The following is a 23,742-nucleotide window of genomic DNA, read 5'->3' on the forward strand; positions in this document are numbered from 1 at the left end:
GCAAAGTATGAGTTCGTCATGTATTTTACAACAGCTCTAAATGATAAAATTAGTTTTAGCTTTTTCAGTACACACATTCTCAAAATAAGCATCCCTGTGGTAACATTTTTTTTCCCATTGTCCCTGTACTAAAGATTTCCCCAGACTTTGAACAATGTCTTGTGGAGCACCGGTCTTTAGAATTTTCCCATGGAGTCCCCTTTTCCCTTTTTTAATGTTTATCCTTGGTCTCCAGAAGGTACCGAATGTGAGTACACATGTACTAGAAAAATACAAGATTTTTATATTTTTTTTATATTTTTTAATTTCACTTCTTGTAAGAACAATCCAAATTAAAGACAGCCATTTACATAATTTAGCATGGTTAAATCAAATTAATAATGAATCAAACTAACATCACAAGTAACAGTCGTATTGCTCCTTGATTTTGGGGGACATTGCCCGCACGGTCTTTCCTCCCAATCCCTTGACTCCCCCTTCCCCGTTCGAGGTCGGCTTAGACCCCCTCTAAATAGACGCGGAGTAACCCCTGATGTCATTTGATTAGATAACTTCCCCCGGTCTTATGTCGTTTTCTCGTGAGTAGCTGGGGGAAAAAAAGGTGTTTCGAATGTCACCGACCAGCTCTTGGCTGATCTTAACTCCCTAGCCTTTGTTAATCCCCCTCCTCAATCTACCACACGATACATGTAGATGACGACAGAGCCAGGGTATCATGTTAGAAGATACCTGCCATTTCTACCGGCGTGTTAATGGCGTTATTTAATAATCGGGGAAAATAATCCCAGATTCCTCGCTCCGGGAGAGTTTTTCTTTTTTTTTACTTCACAGGTTGGGAAAAAAAAAACGTTTTTATTGAATCCCAACCCACTGATAAACTTAAGGCAATAGATTAAGACGTTATTAGAAAGAGACATCCAAGATAAGAAGACGGGAGAAAAACGGGTGAACTTTAGCGCTTCTAATCGAAGAAAGGTTTAATGGGACAGGAAATTGATGATATTGATACTTGGAAGGGGGCAAGATGTGAAGGCGATGGAATAGTGGCCAAACACGAGGAGCAAATTGATAGAAACAAGAGATAGGACTGTCTTAGAAGGTCATAACAAGACAGAGACCCTTTCGGAGTAGAAAACATTGAAAGGGCTTTGGTATTTTGAAGTCCTCCACCATTATTTGTTAACAACCGTGAAATATTAATAGAGCCCTCTGTTGTCATACCTACATTTGCAGCCTTTAGCATAAACCATAAATTTTTGCTTTAATCACCTTTATCAAACACTAACCCCTTATTTTTTATCAAGACACCTTTGGGCTCCTTATGGATTTATTTTGGTTAAGACAAGCTTACACAACAAAGCAAAACTTTTTAATGAATAATGGCCCCAAAATGGCGTAAATAGTTAGATTGACTAACCACTAATGTTCAACGAATACAAGGCAGGTGCAGTGTATGTACAGTGTGCTCAAAGTGTAACCATGTCGAATGTGTATCTACGAAGAAATATCGCTCCACGCTAATCTGGGATAGCGCCCTCTCCAGTTTCAAATTATTCATTATTCTCGTTCAAAAAAAAAGGTTGAAAACGGACCATTTAATGATGTTGGTGCTTCCAAATATTTGTCGATTTATCGTTATACTAACGCAGGATTTTGATTTTAATCAAGTGGGTAAGAATTATGACGTCATGAATAAGTATTAATAGAGGCCATGACGTCATAATTCTTACCCTAAATGAGGCTATACGCCTCTCTTAATACTTATGCATGACGTCATAATTCTTATCCAAAATGAGGCTATGGGCGCACGTTCCCCATCACTTGCAGTGGCTGCGCCCATCGCCTCGTTTTGAGTTTGCATTGTGACGTACCTCATGCATAAATATTAAGAGAGGCGTATGGGCGCACGTTCCCCATCACTTGCAGTGGCTGCGCCCATCGCCTCGTTTTGAGTTTGCATTGTGACGTACCTCATGCATAAATATTAAGAGAGGCGTATACTGGCGAGTACCGTATTACTAATACTGTATTGGGCCATTACTGGTGAGTTATAATGAGAAAAGAAGCACATTACTAAACCGACTTCATATTTAAAAAAGAAATACATTGAGTTATCGAGCCTGACGGTACCAGCATTTTGAGAAACCGGACACAATTAATTTATTTGTATTTCGTGCCAATCCATTGACATTCGATACTTAACTTTTGTATTCTCCATTTATTTATTGTTTTTATAATTTGATTTAATTAATATATTCAAACCAGTTGTGTTCTTCACTAATTTCTTGTGTTTATGTCATGGATAACTAGACTTTTTTTTTATTACAAAGTAATTTCATCTGCTATGGGTTTAATTTATTCTATATACATATGTTTTGCATTTTTATTTCATCAATTTCTTTTATCCTGGTACGATGGCAACACTTCATAGACTGGCAGCTTTTTGAAGGCATACATTGTGGTATTATTGCCTGTTATTTTATATTGTTGTCTTCAAATTATCTGTCGAATTTCGACTTTCTTGCCGAATAATTGTTAAAACGCCTCCATATCGATTGTAGGCCCTTTCCAAAGTGCCCACAATGCTTTCCAAAGCGTAACTCACTCCGACGGCTCTTGCATGCAAATGGTTATACACTGAGGACAAAATTACGCAAATTTTAACATAAAACGGTAGCTTAGAAAAAGTTGTTTTCCTACAGAAGAACAGTTTGGTTTGTGGGATTTTTTGCTGCTTAAAAAATCTAGTTGGGGGGGGGGGGCCACAGAATTTCTGGAGGTCCGGAATCTGGAACTACGTGCACAATTGCCACGTGCACAATTGCCACTGGACAAAGAATGTACCGTTCCATCGCATTTGCAATTTGACTACAAAACGTGCGTATTGAGTAAACGAATATCATTATTACTCCTTGGTGGTTCGAACACAGTTTTAAATTGACTGTACGAAACATTTTCTACATTTATTTTTCTGAAGAATCGGAAGCGAGCTTTATTACAACAATAACTTTGTAACAATCGAAAAAGAGAGACGCATCCCCGGCAACCGGGTTTCCCAAACGCACAGGGGCTAGGTTTGGGGTCGGGTAGGCAGCGGAATCCCCACCACGGAGACTTGCTGCCACCCCCCCCCCACCCCTGCCGATCGCAAGAATAAAGTTATGAAGTTTTCCCAAACCCAACAACACACCAGAACGTCTTGTCTGAAGAGCAGTTGAGTTAAAGGAACACGTTGCCTTGGATCGGTCGAGTTGATCTTTGAAAAGCCTTTGTAACCGTTTTTTATAAAATGCATATGGGTAGAAAGCTGTTGTAAAAGTAGAATACAATAATCCACACAAACATGCCTCGAAATTGCGTGGTTTTCCTTTTACCTCGTCGACTAAACACGTCGGCCATTTATGGGGGTCAAAATTTTGACTCCCATAAATGGCCGACCATGTTATTTTGCACAGTAGAAGGAAAACCACGCAATTTCGAGGCAAACTTGTGTGGAACATTGTATTCTACTTTTAAAACACCTTTCCAACCATATGCATTTTATAAAAAACGGTTACAAACGCTTTTGTTTTGACCAACTCGTCCGATCCAAGGCAACGTGTTCCTTTAATGGTGTTCGACTTTCGCGTGATGCAATGGGTCATCATGGCGGATTAAAGAAACATGAAAACTTTTGTTAACTATCCTTACTTATGTAACTTCCATACTTTGCCTACTTTTATTCAAACTTAACAACAACAACGAAATTTGTATTTCAGTACATGTATTAATTTATTTTACTTGCCAAAAGCATGAATTAGGAAGTAGAATTTAAATGATAGTGCCCAAACAAAGAAAGTTTAACATAAAGTGACCATTATTTTCTACTGTGCACTATTTAGTTGAATAGTTTTGTCTGGTAAATTTTGGGGTGATTTGACCTTTAACTTAAGACTCAAATTTGCAGTAGTTAATGTTCATACACTCGATAAAATTATCGTGTTTAATTTAAGTTATTGCACGAAAAACAAAAATAATGTGCCTATGATATAAGTGGTAGGTTACTAAAAAACTAAAGTGAATTATCGGGATTCCGAAATTATCCCACGTCCAAGCAAACATAAAGGCAACAGAACTATGGTCAAACGTGGACACCATTTTATCAAGGATGCGAAGTACTACAAAAACAGATGTGTTCAAATTGCCAGAATTGGGTGATGTCTTCTTTTATACACCGAAGAGTGAATCGAAATTTACATCATAGCTTGAGTTCGGGTGGTGTGTTCTTGGCCCAAGTCCACTGCCATTAATGTTAAGATTGCTTAGCGAACGTATAGTTCCCTTAAAAACCAGTAATAAATTAAATTATTGTTGAGGATTTCTCCACCCTATAGCTTATATCTACCACCCTTCTTCAATTTTTAATTTTCAATGGTGAACTCCTTATTAAGGATTGTGCAGAAGTAACGTCATGCAGGAGAAGTGCTTAAGAAACAAAAAGTGAAAATAAGGTGGCCACAAGATCACACTAAACTGTCTTTTATGATGACAAACCCCACAGGTATATTACTCGGGTGGGATTCGAATCCACGGCCTTTGTAACATGATGTTACTGGAGTATGTCAAAACAAGGGGCATCTCCGTGGTACATCCACTGGCGACCAAGCTCAATATCGTGACAAATTGGTGACCGGTTGTGAAGGTAGTCTATCAAGATATCTACGTCCAAGTCGCCTGCAATGATATTACAAAAAAAATATAGCATGGTTTAAGCATAGAGCTTCCTTGCTCTATGGTTTGAGGGTGAATAGTCGATATTCATAAATACCCCAGACAGTTTCGCTATTCCTATATTGGTGGGGAGCGCGTCACGTGGGTGTGTTTAAACGGTTGATAATGACCAGCTAAAGCTGTTTATATAACCAGTTGTTTTCGGGTACGTTTAGATGCATTCTACGCACACGAATGCATATCCGAAAACTGTCTTATTACTACAAATGCAACACACGTACAGAGCTCAATCACGGACGGATCAGTTTTACAGAGTTTCTTACTTAATTACGCCTTTTAACAAAACATGCATTTATGAATGGGAATAAAAGAATAGTGACTCGTTCTTAAACTGGCCGTGCGATAAAAGCCCGAGCCGAAAGCGAGGGCCTTTATCACACGGCTATGACCCTGCCGGTTTTAAACGGCAGTTTAAGAACTCGTCGCTGCCCTTTTATTCCCTTACTAAACACCCCCTACATAGTCGTTTGCCATGTGATAGTCCGAAGACCATTTATTAATTTATTATGAATCATTACCACGTATACATGCCCTAAAAAGGCACTGGACACGATTGGTAATTGTCAAAGACCAGCATTCTCACGTGGTGTATCCCAATATAATTATGCTTAAAATAACAAAATGTTTGAAACTTTTGGCTCAATTGGTCATCGAAGTTGCAAAAAAACAGTGACAGAAATTTGCGTGCTTTTAAACGCCTAATAAAAGGCTTCAGGCCTAAAGTTTTTGTAAATCAAATATTTTAGTGAGAGATTACCTTTTTTTCAAAAGCTACAATACTTAAGAGGGAGCCGTTTCTCACAATGTTTTAAACCATCATCAACTATCCGTTGATCGTTAGAGGTACGATTTTATGCTGATTTAGATTTTGAGTAGTTACCAAAAGTGTCCAGTGCAGTTGTGTTACTCACCTTTTCTGACGTTCATTTTATTATCACGAAGAGATGAATAGCCGTAGTTCCCAGACCCCACATAGTTGTTGATTGCAACTTTGTACACAGTATCTACTAGGAGTGGTTGGTAGTCTGGTACCTTACAATCAGTACATCGGACGTACGCACTTAATACACGTTTCCCTGGTGTACGGTTTAAGTCATAAGAGACGCGTATGCCTGTAAAAAAGAAATACATATATTTGTACCCGTTACACCATTTGCTTACATGAGATATCATTTTCATCAAGCAATCGTGAATTATTATAAAACAATTTCCCTGCGTGTTTCTAACAAATACTATTTGAGAACAGATGCGTGTTTGTGTTAAGCTGTGTGGTAATTGGAACCAATGGGAGGCTCTGGAACACTAGTTGGCAGCAGACTTACCAGGTAAATTTCCATTGTTTACGTAGTTCTGAGCATGTGAACATTACCGAGAACAAATGGATTTTACCTTGCTGCCACCAAGCGTCTTAAAAGTATCCCATTGTTTGTTTCAATCCTATAATAGGTACCATCAAACTAAACCTGTGAAAATTTTATGTCAGAAGGTGGAATAACCTGAATCCGGAATACATAATCTGAATCCGGAATACATAATCTGAATCCGGAATACACAATCTGAGAAACGTTTATGCCAGTAACTTATCTCGGATTTTTCTTTTCTGGAAAAAGGTTACATATTCACTATAGTGATTCTGTCAAAACCAGCTGGGTTTTTACAAACTCTATTTATAATGTTTGTTCTTGAAGTTTTTATTACCACCAACTTTCAGAGTAATTACAAACGTATTTACACCCTTTAAGGGTGTGATAACTTCTGTAGAACTTTCAGCTTGATTGGCCGTCAACTTTTGGAGAAAAAAATATTCAAAGTAAATATAGCACAGACAAGTTTTCAGGAATGTCGCGTAAATCCGTTGCGCTTGCCATACTAGTTTTCGTAATTGAGACGAAAATTGTTATCTTGAAATTACAGCAACTGAGCAAGCATATTTTAAGAAAAGCATTCTACCATCATTATCTTTTGTGTTTTGTCCCGTACACAAACTACCCAAACCCTTTAAGAGATTAGTAGTGTGATTTAATTTCCAATTGAGAGTTAATTCAACGGTTCTTTTCAGAACCATCCCAACTCATTTAGAGATTGTTATTACATGGTGTTACCGCAAACTCTTCTATATCTTATTTCCACCATGCAAAGTTTCACCAATTTAACATATTTATATACGTACCTGATACCTGCAACATTTGGTAATTGGTCTTTCCTTCATCCAACTCGTACACTGAATGTTCCAATGCCTCCTTTAAGTGACGACCATATAGTTCAATCACATCAATGGAATCCCCATAAGGTAACACCTTGTTGAGTGTTCCAATGGTAATATTACCTGTAAGGAATTATTTTAATACAAGTTAAAGGGAATTGATTTAATCCTTTATAAAATATAGATGCTTGTATACGCTGAAAAAAACCCAATCATTTCAAAAGGTGGTCGCGTTTTTGAGATATCGCTGAAAAACCAGAGTGATTATCAAGTCCCAGGAAGAATAATCACCTTTGACCTCCAGTCGCATTCATTTCACATGGAGATTCGAAGTCAATGTATGCATATTAACAACACTAGAGATGCATGTTGCATACACACAAACATTGTGCACAAACAGTATGTACGCTGCAATAGAAAGCATACGTCACCACATGCTTATCCAATGAAATCATTGCATCTAACGAAATCCGACCGGGTCTGTTATAACCAGTGGATGTATTTTAATCTTGCGGATAAAGACAGGGGACCAGACTATGAGCTCACCGGCTTTAATAGAAGAACCAATACTGCCAGTAGTAGTTAGTGCAATACTGACGTCACTCCATCTCATAGTTCCATTCATGTGAGGAAACAACATGGCGTCTGCTATTAGATTCCCTATGGCACACTCCCTGGCAGCACAATCAGATAGCATTAGAGGGACAAACGTCTTTCCTACCACCTGGTTGGCTACTTCATTCACGTGATCTCTCCAGGGCTCCATTTCTTGTAAGGTTGCTGCATCTGTTTACAGCAAAGCAAGACATTTATATATGTAGTCTAAAACTATGCAGATAACAACATATTGTTAACATTTATACTATAAATAAACTATAAATAACAGTAAACTTGCGGGTACAACCACTACGCAGTAAATCTCTTTTGAGGGGAGTGCTGGCTCTAAAACGAGCCGGTTGGTCTCGACATTTCGAATAGCCGCTGGTGCTGCTGCTTAAGTTGTGCTTGAGGGATCCATATTTTGGCGGAAATTATCCATTTTACCAAAAGCTCAACAATTGGGTATTGGTGTAGTAAGTTAGTTTTCATTTTAGATTAGAATAACGGCAACTACACTCATTAATGCTTCTTTGAGCTAATTGTTGAATATTGTACCGTACCTTCCGCCACACTATCGTCCAACAGAATCGTATTCCCGCCAAATCCTGTAACAGCTCCCTCATCATCGAATGAGACATCTAAATGTCCCAAGTACTTGCCGTATGCGTAGGCTTGAACAATTAACACAGTAGCACTGGGGTCATGGGTAGGGTGAATCACAACTGGGTAGACATCTTTGGGCGTTTCTGTAGATGGCTTATCACCTATTATACAAAACAGTAGACACTATTTGTAATGTACTCAAAATAATCATTACCATGCAAACATATGTTATTTCAGAGGGAGCCTTTTCTCACAGTGTGTTTAATATACAATCGACAGCTCCCCAATGCTCATGGGTAATGAGCAATGGGGAGCTGTCGATTGTATAACACACTGTGAGAAAAGGCTCCCTCTGAAGTAACATGTTTTTTAGTTTTTTTAAGAAATAGGTAATTTCTCAGTCAAATCCTAAAGTTCTTCAGGCAAGAAGGTCCTTTTTAGGCATCTGAAAGCACACCAATCTGTGCAAAGAGGTTGTACTTCTTTCAATAGAATGTTCTCCTGCAACTTCGATGACCAAGTGAGTCCAGACTTTCACAGAGTTGTTATTTTATGCATATGTTGTGATACAATAGTGAGAATACTGGTCTTTGACAATAATCAAATGTGTTCATTGCCTTAGTAAAACTTATGTAAACAAAAGCAACAACCGAAGAAAGAAAAAGATAAAATGAAACTTGTTTTTGCCCAAGTCAGCAAACCCTGGCATATCAACGCAGTGAAATAATATTTAAAGCAGAATTCATGGACATTTTACCATACGGTTTACATTGAAACTCATACCTGTGTGAAGCAGAGTGAAATCTCGCCCGCTTACAACCACATCAACACCCACGAGTTGATCGGCAATATCCCGAGCTTTCTCGTAGCCTGAGTTACCGAGAGCGATGATCTTGTTCACTCCCATTGACATCAGACAGTCCACGGCAGTCTGTAAGCCTTGGATCTCCTCCGAGAAAATCAAGTCACCTGTTTTCAATGTCAATTAAAAAGAAAATCATGAAAGCAATCATAAGAAATGGATGACTTAGTGAGCTTTATGCCCAGTACAAAATCTACGGAAGCGTATTGCCGCCACATGAATAACAAAACAATCTCTTATTGGGTACGTACATGATAAGTTTTTGACTTATTATGTACGTACACAATAAGTTTGGACTTAAGATGGTAGAAAACATTCCTTGAAATATTTCTGTCTGAAATGTCATATTTGATGAGAAATGAATAACACTAGTTTCCCGTTTGAACGAAATATTTATGTCTGAAATGTCATATTTGATGAGAAATGAATAACACTAGTTTCCCGTTTGGAGTTTATCGCCCAGTGAGCGTTTCATTCATTTTGAGATCGAATCGATGTCATGCAAATGTATAGGCCTAATCTTTTACATGTTTGTCAGCTCGTGTATATGCTGGATTACATAAAGTGATTACACTGCTAGCAACTGTTTTGTTTGAAAAGGAAAAAATGTAATGTTTCTTTAAAATTAGTTTTTAAAGCAATCGCTTGCCTTGCATCGGTTGAGAACGAACCTGTGTCTACACTGTCTGGCGTATCTTCGTAGCTGTAGCCAACAATTCCAACTTGTTCCCCAGTCGTGAAGTTGACGATGTGGTATTGCAGAAGTAACCCGTTCAAACTTGGTTCGTTTGTAATGTCAATATTGCTGGCAATAGCTGGGAAAGAAGCACTACTCAGGAAAGTGGCCAAACCTTCCACTTTTAAATCAAATTCGTGTTGACCAAGAGCCTGTATGGAGATAGAATACACACAAATGTCACACAATATAAACAGGGCATTTCACAAATTTGGGAATTCTAAGGGAGTATAAACCGATGTGCCTCGTAGCTAAGTTGGTGTAGAGCATCTGCCCTGAATGTCGGGGGTCTTGGGTTCAAATCTCAATGAGGACCATTTGGTTTTACTTTCATCTCATGTGTAGGGCACGTTGGATTTAAATACTGCGGTGCATAAAACTTGGTCACAAGCAAAATTGTACCCATAGTTAAAACAAAATCGACTATTCAGTCAACCCTGGCCGAATGTGAGTAAATAACTTATCATTGGAAAGATGAGATATGTGGCTTTCAGATGATATAGGCCTACTAGTCACTTAGGTGTACCTAACGCTAATCTTCACGCTAATCTTCATGTAAATAATTATTTGATTCGTTACAAAAAGTATGCAGTGACTTTAACTATAAGAAATGTACGTGATGATTTTGTTCACATAACTTGGGGAAAGTACTGAGTATGCTTATACACATCAGTGTAATGTTAAATACAAAATGGTTTGACTAAAAGTTGATGTTCAAATTGCATGCAATTACTGCTACGCGCTCATCCTTCAATTTTGATTCAAATGGCTTTACTCACCATAGCGTCATACGATAATTTATTCATAAAATTGGCGGTAGCCTCCCCCTTGTACACATAAAACCACATGCTGCCCTGAAACTGATGCCCAGCGTCTAGAAGTAGTACGTTCTCAGTGGAGTTTCGTATCTCTTGAATCTTGGTGACTCTCCTCGCCAGGCCGCCATAGCATTCCCCGTTTGCGTTCATCTCGTCCGTGCACTCCGCGCCTCGCTTTGCCCGGATGGGATCGAATCGAGCACGGACGTCATTGGTGTGAAGAACCGTCACGTCAAAACTTTGGACAACTCCCAAAGCAGAAATTATTATTCCTAAACTGAAGACAATCTGAGTCCGGAGGAAAGGACACCTTGAGTTTGCCATTGCTGTAAAACCCTGCAAATCAAACAGTTGAATGTCTACAGCGAGTTTAGCAGCAAAAGAACGTGCAAAATTTAGTCTGACCTTTTAAATACTCCAGGCTTACTATCTCCTCTTTGTCGACCACACGGTTTAATTCTCACAAAGTTTGATAAACATCGTTAAACAAACACATTTTGTCGCTCGTGTACCATGCCAGGGGAAGTGACATATCTCATACACTTGTCAAAAAAAAAGAACGCTTTTGCTGGAAAACATGAGTGAAGTTAAATTAGTTGTCACTTCATGCAAATACGATTCAAGTTATATGGGTTACTTCGTGAAAAAAAAAAAAAAAAAATGTCACACTCGCGCCTGAACGCGGCGCTGTTGCGCTTATGGTAAAAAGACATAATCTAGCTTGAAGTTCTTCGTGAAATAAAAGTAAACCCTTTTTGGTAAAATGTTGGTACACCTACATGTGTTCGTCTGTCCTAGTTGTTTCCTTTGTTTGTCAATGCAATGTAAGTCTGTCTATAGGTTGTCGGTACCAAAGCCAAGGCTTCACACAATCCTAAGTTTTGCCCTTCTAATTTGTGAATAATGTTGGCTACTGTTTATAACTGTCACTGTTAATATTATGAAACACCAATTATGTATTTTATCATGTGAAGGCAATACCGACAAAAATTTTAATTGAATTGTAAATGACAAGTCTTGTTAAACGTCATTAATACTGATTAGTGTAATTACGAAACCGTTACGTATGCAGTTCTGAAACGAATTGTTGAACATTTTAACAGCATATTACGTTATAAATAATTTGTATCAAAAAAGGATTTGCAAAAAATAGGAGTAATATTTGACAGCTCGATCGACCGACGAACTTCCGTGCACAAATTATTGAATAACTACACCGATAGCCCCTATAGTACAAACAACGAAGGTGGGCCTAAGTGGTACACTGGTAGCACTTACTATTACAAGACCAGTCAATTACACTAGAATCAACATTTACAGACTCAAAGTCCACTATATAAGCGACGCAGCCGGACTTTTTTTTTTTTTTTTTTTTTGGGGGGGGGCATGGGGGCATAAGGTCACGGCATTGCTCTCAGTAGGGGCCAAGGAGGGATAGATTTGTCGGGGTGCTTTTATTTGAGATGGGGTGCGCTCTGGGTGGGGGGGGGGGGGGGGGGGTGGCTCCATCTTATTATAGCATCGTGTGGCCGCGGTAGCGATCCCGTTTGCGATCGTTAATTTCTTGTAATGTATACCTTTTACAAATAGATAACACAATCATTAGAATAAATTTCTATTGTTTCAGATCAGATAATTTGCATAACTTATCATACACTCGTCATGAACTAGGGTTCACGAAGAGGGTGTAGGTCTACATCAAATGAAGTCTGTATATCAAATGGATGAAATAAGAAAACACGTGGTCTTCAAACTTGTAATCAATGGTGTACCTTTCACTGTCACACCATCTAGCACCCTCCCTCTTCTTATCCATTTACTTATAATTATGTCACTGTTCTGACGTTTGTGCGGCACCTAAATGTAGCCCGAGCCCTAAATGTAGCCTGACCTAAATGTAGCCCCAAACGTTTTCGCTTGAGATTTGGTAGGCCTACTTGTGGCGTGTCAAGGCCGAGCGGTTAAAGAGCACCGGTGTCGCATGCAATTATGTCCTCTATGCAATACTATCCGGAGGAAATTATTGCGTATGCAATAATGTTCACCGGACGGTCTTGCATAGGTAATCGTGTCCACCATATCTCAAGAAGTATACTTCCGGGTCAACCGGAAGTTGGCCCATTTTTTGTTTCAGTTATACTACACAATCAAATTTCATTTTTTGTTTCAGTTATCGACTCCTTTTAAATTTTTACTTTGAAAAACCGTGACCCCATGTTGACCTCTACTTCCGGGTCAACCTGAATTGGGACCAGATCTCAAGACCTATACAACCGATTTTCAAACCTTTTTTTTTCAGTTATAGTCTAACAAACAATACAGTATCGGGCCAATGGTGGCATGTTGTTGTAGTTTTTGTTATCATTTAAGGTCTCTTGTAGCACTTATTTTCCATTCTGTAATTAATTATCGTTTCCCTGGAGTTTTAGTGAATGTCTCTTTTTACAATTTTATTGGGTCACAGCTGGTCTGTTTGTACAATCTCTTTGCAGTTTTAAATTGTGCATACTCCTATTGTATATTTTATACCTTTCCATTGTATATTGTTTATTTCTTTAATTGCTTGTCATTGTTCGCTTGATTTTGAACTTATTTTTATATCTTGTTGTTTTTGCTGATTATCTAAAAATTTTAATGTTTCTCTGTATTAGCGCCATGGAGCATTGTTTTCGATGGATATGGCGCTATATAAATTTTTACTATTAATATTATTATTATTATATTATGTACCGGCGTCGAGTATCGATACGGTGCCGTTAATTATGATGATGATGTTGAGCCAGAATTGGGCCAGTGCTGGCCTTCTTCCGGTCAAGCGTCATGTCCTTGCTAGTAAAGTGCATGCACTGGGCCAATGTAGGTTTTATAGAGGCAAACTATTTTAGTTAGCTTAGGACGGAGGTTTGCCTGTACTTGGCCAATACTGGTTTGTTGCAGCACACCATTTCGGCAAAATGATGAACCTTTAATGGGCAAATGCTGGTTTTGTAGCGGTGCACCATTTTGAGAAACGGTAGAAAACCTGCACTGGTCCAATACTGGTTTTGCGGCACACCATTTGGGAAAACAGGCAGAAAACCTCTCATTGAGCCAATACTGGTTTTGTAGCTGCACACCATTTTTATAAAAATGGTATCAAATAGAAACCTTTTTCTGGGCCAATCATGTCAATACTGGTTTGGGCAAAACGGTAAAGAAAATATGTTCTAATTACTAAACCGACTTGATATTTAAAAAGGAATTAGGCCATGCAAGCTATTGAACCTGGGGTGGATTTCACAAAGAGTTAAGACTAGTCTTATCTCGAGTTAGGAAGAGTTAATCGTCCTAACTTAGGACTAGCCATACGTTTCTTATATCTCCTAGGACTAGTACTAGGTTAGGACTAGTCCTAACTCTCTGTGAAATCGACCCCTGATGGTACCGGCATTAAGAGAAACGAATACTATTAAAAAAAATAAATAAAAAAAAATGTGCTAAAATGTATTTATTATTTTATTGGTTTTTACATTTACTGTTTTTTGCATGACGTCATAATTCTTATCCAAAATGAGGCTATGGGCGCACTTTCCCCATCACTTGCAGTGGCTGCGCCCATCGCCTCGTTTTGAGTTTGCATTGTGACGTACCTCATGCATAAATATTAAGAGAGGCGTATACTGGCGAGTACCGTATTACTAATACTGTATTGGGCCATTACTGGTGAGTTATAATGAGAAAAGAAGCACATTACTAAACCGACTTGATATTTAAAAAGGAAATACATTGAGTTATCGAGCCTGACGGTACCAGCATTTTGAGAAACCGGACACAATTAATTTATTTGTATTTCGCGCCAATCCATTGACATTCGATACTTAACTTTTGTATTCTCCATTTATTTATTGTTTTTATAATTTGATTTAATTAATATATTCAAACCAGTTGTTTTCTTCACTAATTTCTTGTGTTTATGTCATGGATAACTAGACTTTTTTTTACTACAAAGTAATTTCATCTGCTATGGGTTTAATTTATTCTATATACATATGTTTTGCATTTTTATTTCATCAATTTCTTTTTTAATATCCTGGTACGATGGCAACACTTCATAGACTGGCAGCTTTTTGAAGGCATACATTGTGGTATTATTGCCTGTTATTTTATATTGTTGTTTTCAAATTATCTGTCGAATTTCGACTTTCTTGCCGAATAATTGTTAAAACGCCCCCATATCGATTGTAGGCCCTTTCCAAAGTGCCCACAATGCTTCCCAAAACGTAACTCACTCCGACGGCTCTTGCATGCAAATGGTTACACACTGCAAATTTTAACATAAAACGGTAGCTTAGAAAAAGTTGTTTTCCTACAGAAGAACAGTTTGGTTTGTGGGATTTGTTGCTGCTTAAAAAATCTAGTTGGGGGGGGGGGGGGCACAGAATCTGGAACTACGTGCACAATTGCCACGTGCACAATTGCTAGTGGACAAAGAATGTACCGTTCCATCTCATTTGCAATTTGACTACAAAACAGTTTTGAGCGTGCGTATTGAGTAAACGAATATCGTTTTTACTCCTTGGTGGTTCGAACACAGTTTTAAATTGACTGTACGAAACATTTTCTACATTTATTTTTCTGAAGAATCGGAAGCGAGCATTATTACAACAATAACTTTGTAACAATCGAAAAAGAGAGACGCATCCCCGGCAACCGGGTTTCCCAAACGCACAGGGGCTAGGTTTGGGGTCGGGTAGGCAGCGGAATCCCCACCACGGAGACTTGCTGCCACCCCCCCCCACCCCTGCCGGTCGCAAGAATAAAGTTATGAAGTTTTCCCAAACCCAACAACACACCAGAACGTCTTGTCTGAAGAGCAGTTGAGTTAATGGTGTTCGACTTTCGCGTGATGCAATGGGTCATCATGGCGGATTAAAGAAACATGAAAACTTTTGTTAACTATCCTTACTTATGTAACTTCCATACTTTGCCTACTTTTATTCAAACTTAACAACAACAACGAAATTTGTATTTCAGTACATGTATTAATTTATTTTAATTGCCAAAAGCATGAATTAGGAAGTAGAATTTAAATGATAGTGCCCAAACAAAGAAAGTTTAACATAAAGTGACCATTATGTTCTACTGTGCACTATTTAGTTGAATAGTTTTGTCTGGTAAATTTTTTGGTGATTTGACCTTTAACTTAAGACTCAAATTTGCAGTAGTTAATGTTCATACACTCGATAAAATTATCGTGTTTAATTTAAGTTATTGCACGAAAAACAAAAATAATGTGCCTATGATATAAGTGGTAGGTTACTAAAAAACTAAAGTGAATTATCGGGATTCCGAAATTATCCCACGTCCAAGCAAACATAAAGGCAACAGAACTATGGTCAAACGTGGACACCATTTTATCAAGGATGCGAAGTACTACAAAAACAGATGTGTTCAAATTGCCAGAATTGGGTGATGTCTTCTTTTATACACCGAAGAGTGAATCGAAATTTACATCATAGCTTGAGTTCGGGCGGTGTGTTCTTGGCCCAAGTCCACTGCCATTAATGTTAAGATTGCTTAGCGAACGTATAGTTCCCTTAAAAACCAGTAATAAATTAAATTATTGATGAGGATTTCTCCACCCTATAGCTTATATCTACCACCCTTCTTCAATTTTTAATTTTCAATGGTGAACTCCTTATTAAGGATTGTGCAGAAGTAACGTCATGCAGGAGAAGTGCTTAAGAAACAAAAAGTGAAAATAAGGTGGCCACAAGATCACACTAAACTGTCTTTTATGATGACAAACCCCACAGGTATATTACTCGGGTTGGATTCGAATCCACGTCCTTTGTAACATGATGTTACTGGAGTATGTCAAAACAAGGGGCATTCGTGGTACATCCACTGGCGACCAAGCTCAACATCGTGACAAATTGGTGACCGGTTGTGAAGGTAGTCTATCAAGATATCTACGTCCAAGTCGCCTGCAATGATATTACAAAAAAATATAGCATGGTTTGAGCATAGAGCTTCCTTGCTCTATGGTTTGAGGGTGAATAGTCGATATTCATAAATACCCCAGACAGTTTCGCTATTCCTATATTGGTTGGGAGCGCGTCACGTGGGTGTGTTTAAACGGTTGATAATGACCAGCTGAAGCTGTTTGTATAACCAGTTGTTTTCGGATACGTTTAGATGCATTCTACGCACACGAATGCATATCCGAAAACTTATTACTAAAAATGCAACACACGTACAGAGCTCAAGCAACTGACGGATTAGATAAGTTTTATAGAGTTTCTTACTTTATTACGCCTTTTAACAAAAAATGCATTTATGAGCCGAAAGCGAGGGCCTTTATCATACGTCCATGACCCTGCCGGTTTTAAACGGCAGTTTAAGAACTCGTCGCTGCCCTTTAATTCCCTTACTAAACACCCCCTACATAGTCGTTTGCCATGTGATAGTCCGAAGACCATTTATTAATTTATTATGAATCATTACCACGTATACATGCCCTTAAAAGGCACTGGACACGATTGGTAATTGTCAAAGACCAGCATTCTCACGTGGTGTATCCCAATATAATTATGCTTAAAATAACAAAATGTTTGAAACTTTTGGCTCAATTGGTCATCGAAGTTGCAAAAAAAACAATGATTGAAATTTACGTGCTTTTAAACGCCTAATAAAAGGCTTCAGGCCTAAAGTTTTTGTAAATCAAATATTTTAGTGAGAGATTACCTTTTTTTCAAAAGCTACAATACTTAAGAGGGAGCCGTTTCTCACAATGTTTTAAACCATCATCAACTATCCGTTGATCGTTAGAGGTACGATTTTATGCTGATTTAGATTTTGAGTAGTTACCAAAAGTGTCCAGTGCAGTTGTGTTACTCACCTTTTCTGACGTTCATTTTATTATCACGAAGAGATGAATAGCCGTATTTCCCAGACCCCACATAGTTGTTGATTGCAACTTTGTACACAGTATCTACTAGGAGTGGTTGGTAGTCTGGTACATTACAATCAGTACATCGGACGTATGCACTTAATACACGTTTCCCTGGTATACGGTTTAAGTCATAAGAGACGCGTATGCCTGTAAAAAAAAAATACATATATTTTTACCCGTTACACCAGTTGCTTACATGAGATAACATTTTCATCAATCAATCATAAATTATTATAAAACAATTTCCCCGCGTGTTTCTAACAAATACTATTTGAGAACAGGTGCGTGTTTGTGTTAAGCTGTGTGGTAATTGGAACCAATGGGAGACTCTGGAACACTAGTTGGCAGCAGACTTACCAGGTAAATTTCCATTGTTTACGTAGTTCTGCATGAGCATGTGCACATTACCGAGAACAATGGATTTTACCTGGTAAGTCTGCTGCCACCAAGCGTCTTAAAAGTCTCCCATTGTTTGTTTCAATCCTATATTGTAGGTACCATCAAACTAAACCTGTGAAAATTTTATTTCAGAAGGTGGAATAATCTGAATCCGGAATACATAATCTGAGAAACGTTTATGCCAGTAACTTATCTCGGATTTTTCTTTTCTGGAAAAAGATTACATATTTACTATAGTTATTCTATCAAAACCTGCTGGGTTTTTACAAACTTTATTTATAATGTTTGTTCTTGAAGTTTTTATTACCACCAACTTTCAGAGTAATTACAAACGTATTTACACCCTTTAAGGGTTTGATAACTTCTGTAGAACTTTTAGCTTCATTAGCCGTCAACTTTTGGCGAAAAAATATTAAAAGTAAATAGCACAGACAAGTCTTCAGGAGTGGCGCGTAAATCCGTTGCGCTTGCCATACTAATTTTCGTAACTGAGACGAAAATTGTTATCTTCAAATTAAAGCAACTCAGCAAGCATATTTTAAGAAAAGCATTCTACCATCATTATCGTTTGTGTTTTGTCCCGTACACAAACTACCCAAGCCCTTTAAGAGATTAGTAGTGCGATTTAATTTCCAGTTGATACCACATATACGTACCTGATACCTGCAACATTTGGTAATTGGTCTTTCCTTCATCCAACTCGTACACTGAATGTTCCAATGCCTCCTTTAAGTGACGACCATATAATTCAATCACATCAATGGAATCCCCATAAGGTAACACCTTGTTGAGTGTTCCAATGGTAATATCACCTGTAAGGAATTATTTTAATACAAGGAATTGATTTAATCCTTTATAAAATAGAGATGCTTGTATACGCAAAAAAAAAATCATTTCAAAAGGTGGCCGCGTTTTCGAGATATCGCTGAAAAACCAGAGTGATTTTGTCCCAGGAAGAATAATCACCTTTGACCTCCAGTCGCATTCATTTCACATGGAGATTCGAAGTCAATGTATGCATATTAACCAACACTATATGCACGTTGCATACGCACAAACAGTGTGCACAAACAGTATGTACGCTGCAATGGAAAGCATACGTCACCACACGCTTATCCAATGAAATCATTGCATCTAACGAAATCCGACCGGGTCTGTAAAACCAGTGTATGTATTTTAATCTTGCGGATAAAGACAGGGGACCAGACTATGAGCTCACCGGCTTTAATAGAAGAATCAATACTACCAGTAGTAGTTAGTGCAATACTGACGTCACTCCATCTCATAGTTCCGTTCATGTGAGGAAACAACATGGCGTCTGCTATTAGATTCCCTATGGCACACTCCCTGGCAGCACAATCAGATAGCATTAGAGGGACAAATGTCTTTCCTACCACCTGGTTGGCCACTTCATTCACGTGATCTCTCCAGGGCTTCATTTCTTGTAAGGTTGCTGCATCTGTTACATACAGCAAAGTATTAGACATTATATGTAGACTAAAACTATGCAGATAATACAAAAATAATAATTAGTAAAAAGCGCCTTTTACCAACGCTTTAAAGCACTGTGTACACGAGCATCAACACATAAACCAAATTTATAGTAACTTATCACATAAAAGCAAATGTGCTTTTAAAGGGAAGGTACACGTTTGGTAATTGTCAAATACCAGTGTCCTCACTTGTTGTATCCCATCATAAGCATAAAATAACAAGCCTGTGAAGATTTGAGCTCAATTGGTCATCGAAGTTGCAAAAAATAATGAAAGAAAAAACACCCTTGTTGGACGAATTTGTGTGCTTTCAGATAGGAATAAAAGACTTCTATAGCTAGAAGTCTTTTATTATTTTAGTGAGAAATAACCTCTTTCTCAAAAACAATGTTTTTTACTACCAACAGCTCCCCAATGCTCGTTACCATTACTAAATCAGTTTTTAAGTTAAAATTTGTTTTGAGTAATTACCAAACGTGTACCTTCCCTTTAACAATTAGGTTCTGAAGGATTCAAGAGATGATCCCTGACTGATGTGGATTGTTCCATAATATTGTTCCGCTTATAGGATTTGAGGCATTGCATGGTGAGGTATCAATGTATATTTGGTTTGCGGTACCACCATGTGTGTATCTACTTGCCAGGTAGAGTTTGTTCTTAGAGAACTGTCTTGCTATATTCTACTGCCGCGGAGTAGATAATCGGAGCAACACTCATCAGTTGCATTACGTTGAAACGGTAAACAATGTCAGCGGCCTGTTGTATAATTTTGAACATGCCTCGCAATGGGCCTCTCGGTGCTCATAATAAACAGTTAGATTTGTTTTTATTATTTTTTTCACATCAAATTTTACCGGGGAGCACGTGTTTGCTGCTCCTCCTCCCACCCCTCCTACAATCCAGCCATTGTATTAGAAGAAGGTTGGTTTCCATTTTGGATTAGAATAACGGCAACTACACACTCATTAATGCTTCTTTGAGCTAATTATTGAATATTGTACCGTACCTTCCGCCACACTATCGTCCAACAGAATCGTATTCCCGCCAAATCCTGTAACAGCTCCCTCATCGTCGAATGAGACATCTAAATGTCCCAAGTACTTGCCGTATGCGTAGGCTTGAACAATTAACACAGTAGCACTGGGGTCATGGGTAGGGTGAATCACAACTGGGTAGACATCTTTGGGCGTTTCTGTAGATGGCTTATCACCTATTATACAAAACAGTACACACTATTTGTAATGTACTCAAAATAATCATTACCATGCAAACTTATGTTACTTCAGAGGGAGCCTTTTCTCACAGTGTGTTTAATATACAATCGACAGCTCCCCATTGCTCGTGGGAAATGAGCAATGGGGAGCTGTCGATTGTATAACACACTGTGAGAAAAGGCTCCCTCTGAAGTAACATGTTTTTTAGTTTTTTTAAGAAATAGGTTATTTCTCAGTCAAATCCTAAAGTTCTTCAGGCAAGAAGGTCCTTTTTAGACATCTGAAAGCACACCAATCTGTGCAAAGAGGTTGTACTTCTTTCAATAGAATGTTCTCCTGCAACTTCGACGACCAAGTGAGTCCAGACTTTCACAGAGTGTGATACACTAGTGAGAATACTGGTCTTTGACAATAATCAAAATGTGTTAATTGCCTTAGTAAAACTTATGTAAACAAAATCTTCTTCATCGTATTTAAAGAGTTTTGCAAATAGACACATTTCATAAGCAGATATAAAGCAACAACCGAAGAAAGAAAAAGATAAAATGAAACTTGTTTTTGCCCAAGTCAGCAAACCCTGGCATATCAACGCAGTGAAATAATATTTAAAGCAGAATTCATGGACATTTTACCATACGGTTTACATTGAAACTCATACCTGTGTGAAGCAGAGTGAAATCTCGCCCGCTTACAACCACATCAACACCCACGAGTTGATCGGCAATATCCCGAGCTTTCTCGTAGCCTGAGTTACCGAGAGCGATGATCTTGTTCACTCCCATTGACATCAGACAGTCCACGGCAGTCTGTAAGCCTTGGATCTCCTCCGAGAAAATCAAGTCACCTGTTTTCAGTGTCAATTAAAAAAAATCATAAAAGCAATCGTAAGAAATGGATGACTTCTTGAGCTTTATGCCCAGTACAAAATCCACGGAAGCGTATTGCCGCCACATGAATAACAACAAAATCTCTTATTGTGTACGTACATGATAAGTTTTGGACTTATCATGTACGTACACAATAAGTTTAGACTTTTGATGGTAGAAAACATTCCTTGAAATATTTCTGTCTGAAATGTCATATTTGATGAGAAATAAATAACATTAGTTTCCCGTTTGGAGGAAATATTTCTGTCTGAAATGTCATATTTGATGAGAAATGAATAACACTAGTTTCCCGTTTGAAGTTTATCGCTCAGTGAGCGTTTCATTCATTTTGAGATTGAATCGATGTCATGCAGCAAATTGTGTGGGCCTGCTCTTCTACAGGTTTGTCAGTTCGTGTATATGCTGGATTACATAAAGTGATTACACTGCTAGCAACTGTTTTGTTCAAAAAACAAACAAATCTGTTATGTTTGTTTAAAATTAGTTTTTAAAGCAATCGCTTGTCTTGCATCGTTTGAAAACGAACCTGTGTCTACACTGTCTGGCGTATCTTCGTAGCTGTAGCCAACAATTCCAACTTGTTCCCCAGTCGTGAAGTTGACGATGTGGTATTGCAGAAGTAACCCGTTCAAACTTGGTTCTTTTGTAATGTCAATATTGCTGGCAATAGCTGGGAAAGAAGCTTTACTCAGGAAAGTGGCCAAACCTTCCACTTTTAAATCAAATTCGTGTTGACCAAGAGCCTGTATGGAGATAGAATACACACAGATGTCACACAATATATACAGGGCATTTCACTAATTTGGCACCGTACAAAATCATGTGTTTGTTACTTTGCCCAGTTGCGCATCCATGCAGCACCGGGAGAAAGAAGTGGTTCTTATGGGAATTCTGAGGGAGTATAAACCGATATGCCTTGTAGCTAAGTTGGTGTAGAGCATCTGCCCTGAAAGTCGGGGGTCTTGGGTTCAAATCTCAATGAGGACTATTTATTTGGTTTTTCTCTCATCTCATGTTAGGGCATCGAATTTAAATATTGCAGTGCATAAAAGTTGGTCACAAGCAGAATTGTTCCCATAGTTCAAACAAAATCAATTATTCAGTCAACCCTGGCCGAATGTGAGTAAATAACTTATCATTGGAAAGATGAGATATGTGGCTTTCAGATGATATAGGCCTACTAGTCACTTAGGTGTACCTAACGTAATTTCACGCTAATAATCTTCATGTTAATATTATTTGATTCGTTACAAAAAGTATGCAGTGTCTTTAACTATAAGAAATGTACTTGATGATTTTGTTCACATAACTTGGGGAAAGTACTGAGTATGCTTCCACACATAAATACAAAATGATTTGACTTAAAAAAGGTTGATGTTCTTATTGCATGCAATTACTGCTACGAGCTCATCCTTCAATTTTGATTCAAATGGCTTTACTCACCATAGCGTCATACGCTAATTTATTCATAAAATTGGCGGTAGCCTCCCCCTTGTACACATAAAACCACATGCTGCCCTGAAACTGATGCCCAGCGTCTAGAAGTAGTACGTTCTCAGTGGAGTTTCGTATCTCTTGAATCTTGGTGACTCTCCTCGCCAGGCCGCCATAGCATTCCCCGTTTGCGTTCATCTCGTCCGTGCACTCCGCGCCTCGCTTTGCCCGGATGGGATCGAACCGAGCACGGACATCATTGGTGTGAAGAACCGTCACGTCAAAACTTAGGACACCTCCCAAAGCAGAAATTATTATTCCTAAACTGAAGACAATCTGAGTCCGGAGGAGAGGACACCTTGAGTTTGCCATTGCTGTAAAACCTGCAAATCAAACGGCGAGTTTAGAGCAAAATAACGTGCACAATTTAGTCTGACCTTTTAAATACTCCAGGCTTACTATCTCCCCTCTGTCAATCACACGGTTTATTTCCCACAAAGTTTGATAAACATCGTAAAACAAACAAAATTTGTCGCTCGTGTACCATGCCATGGGACGTGACATATCTCGTCCACACGTCAAAAAAAGAGAGAACGTGTTTGATGGAAAACATGATTGAAGTTAAATATTAGTTGTCACTTCATGCATATACGATTCAAGTTATACGGGTCACTTCGTGAAAAAAAAAACAAAACGCGGCGCTGTTGCGATAATGGTAAAAAAAGACACAATCTAGTTTGAAGTTCTTCGTGAAATAAAATTAAACCCTTGTTGGCAAATTGTTGGTAC

The 23,742-nt window shown here is 38.3% G+C and overlaps 2 protein-coding genes across 2 annotated transcripts; both read right to left on the bottom strand.

Moving 5' to 3' along the window:
• Window positions 1–3,532: 3,532 nt before the first annotated feature.
• Window positions 3,533–11,044, bottom strand: LOC139941586 (snake venom 5'-nucleotidase-like). Its single transcript, XM_071938156.1, has 8 exons — window positions 10,554–11,044; window positions 9,710–9,926; window positions 8,960–9,145; window positions 8,134–8,337; window positions 7,520–7,759; window positions 6,941–7,096; window positions 5,682–5,882; window positions 3,533–4,713 (listed from the first exon to the last, which is right to left on the bottom strand). Exons 1-8 carry the CDS (start codon window positions 10,914–10,916, stop codon window positions 4,589–4,591), a joined length of 1,692 nt encoding a protein of 563 aa, XP_071794257.1. The 5' UTR covers window positions 10,917–11,044; the 3' UTR covers window positions 3,533–4,588.
• A 3,973-nt stretch (window positions 11,045–15,017) lies between these two features.
• Window positions 15,018–23,435, bottom strand: LOC139942326 (snake venom 5'-nucleotidase-like). Its single transcript, XM_071939149.1, has 8 exons — window positions 22,963–23,435; window positions 22,046–22,262; window positions 21,291–21,476; window positions 20,425–20,628; window positions 19,145–19,384; window positions 18,582–18,737; window positions 17,473–17,673; window positions 15,018–16,558 (listed from the first exon to the last, which is right to left on the bottom strand). Exons 1-8 carry the CDS (start codon window positions 23,323–23,325, stop codon window positions 16,449–16,451), a joined length of 1,677 nt encoding a protein of 558 aa, XP_071795250.1. The 5' UTR covers window positions 23,326–23,435; the 3' UTR covers window positions 15,018–16,448.
• Between the last annotated feature and the right edge of the window lie 307 nt (window positions 23,436–23,742).

This window comes from Asterias amurensis, chromosome 9 (genome assembly GCF_032118995.1).
Source record: "Asterias amurensis chromosome 9, ASM3211899v1".
Lineage (NCBI taxonomy): Eukaryota > Metazoa > Echinodermata > Asteroidea > Forcipulatida > Asteriidae > Asterias > Asterias amurensis.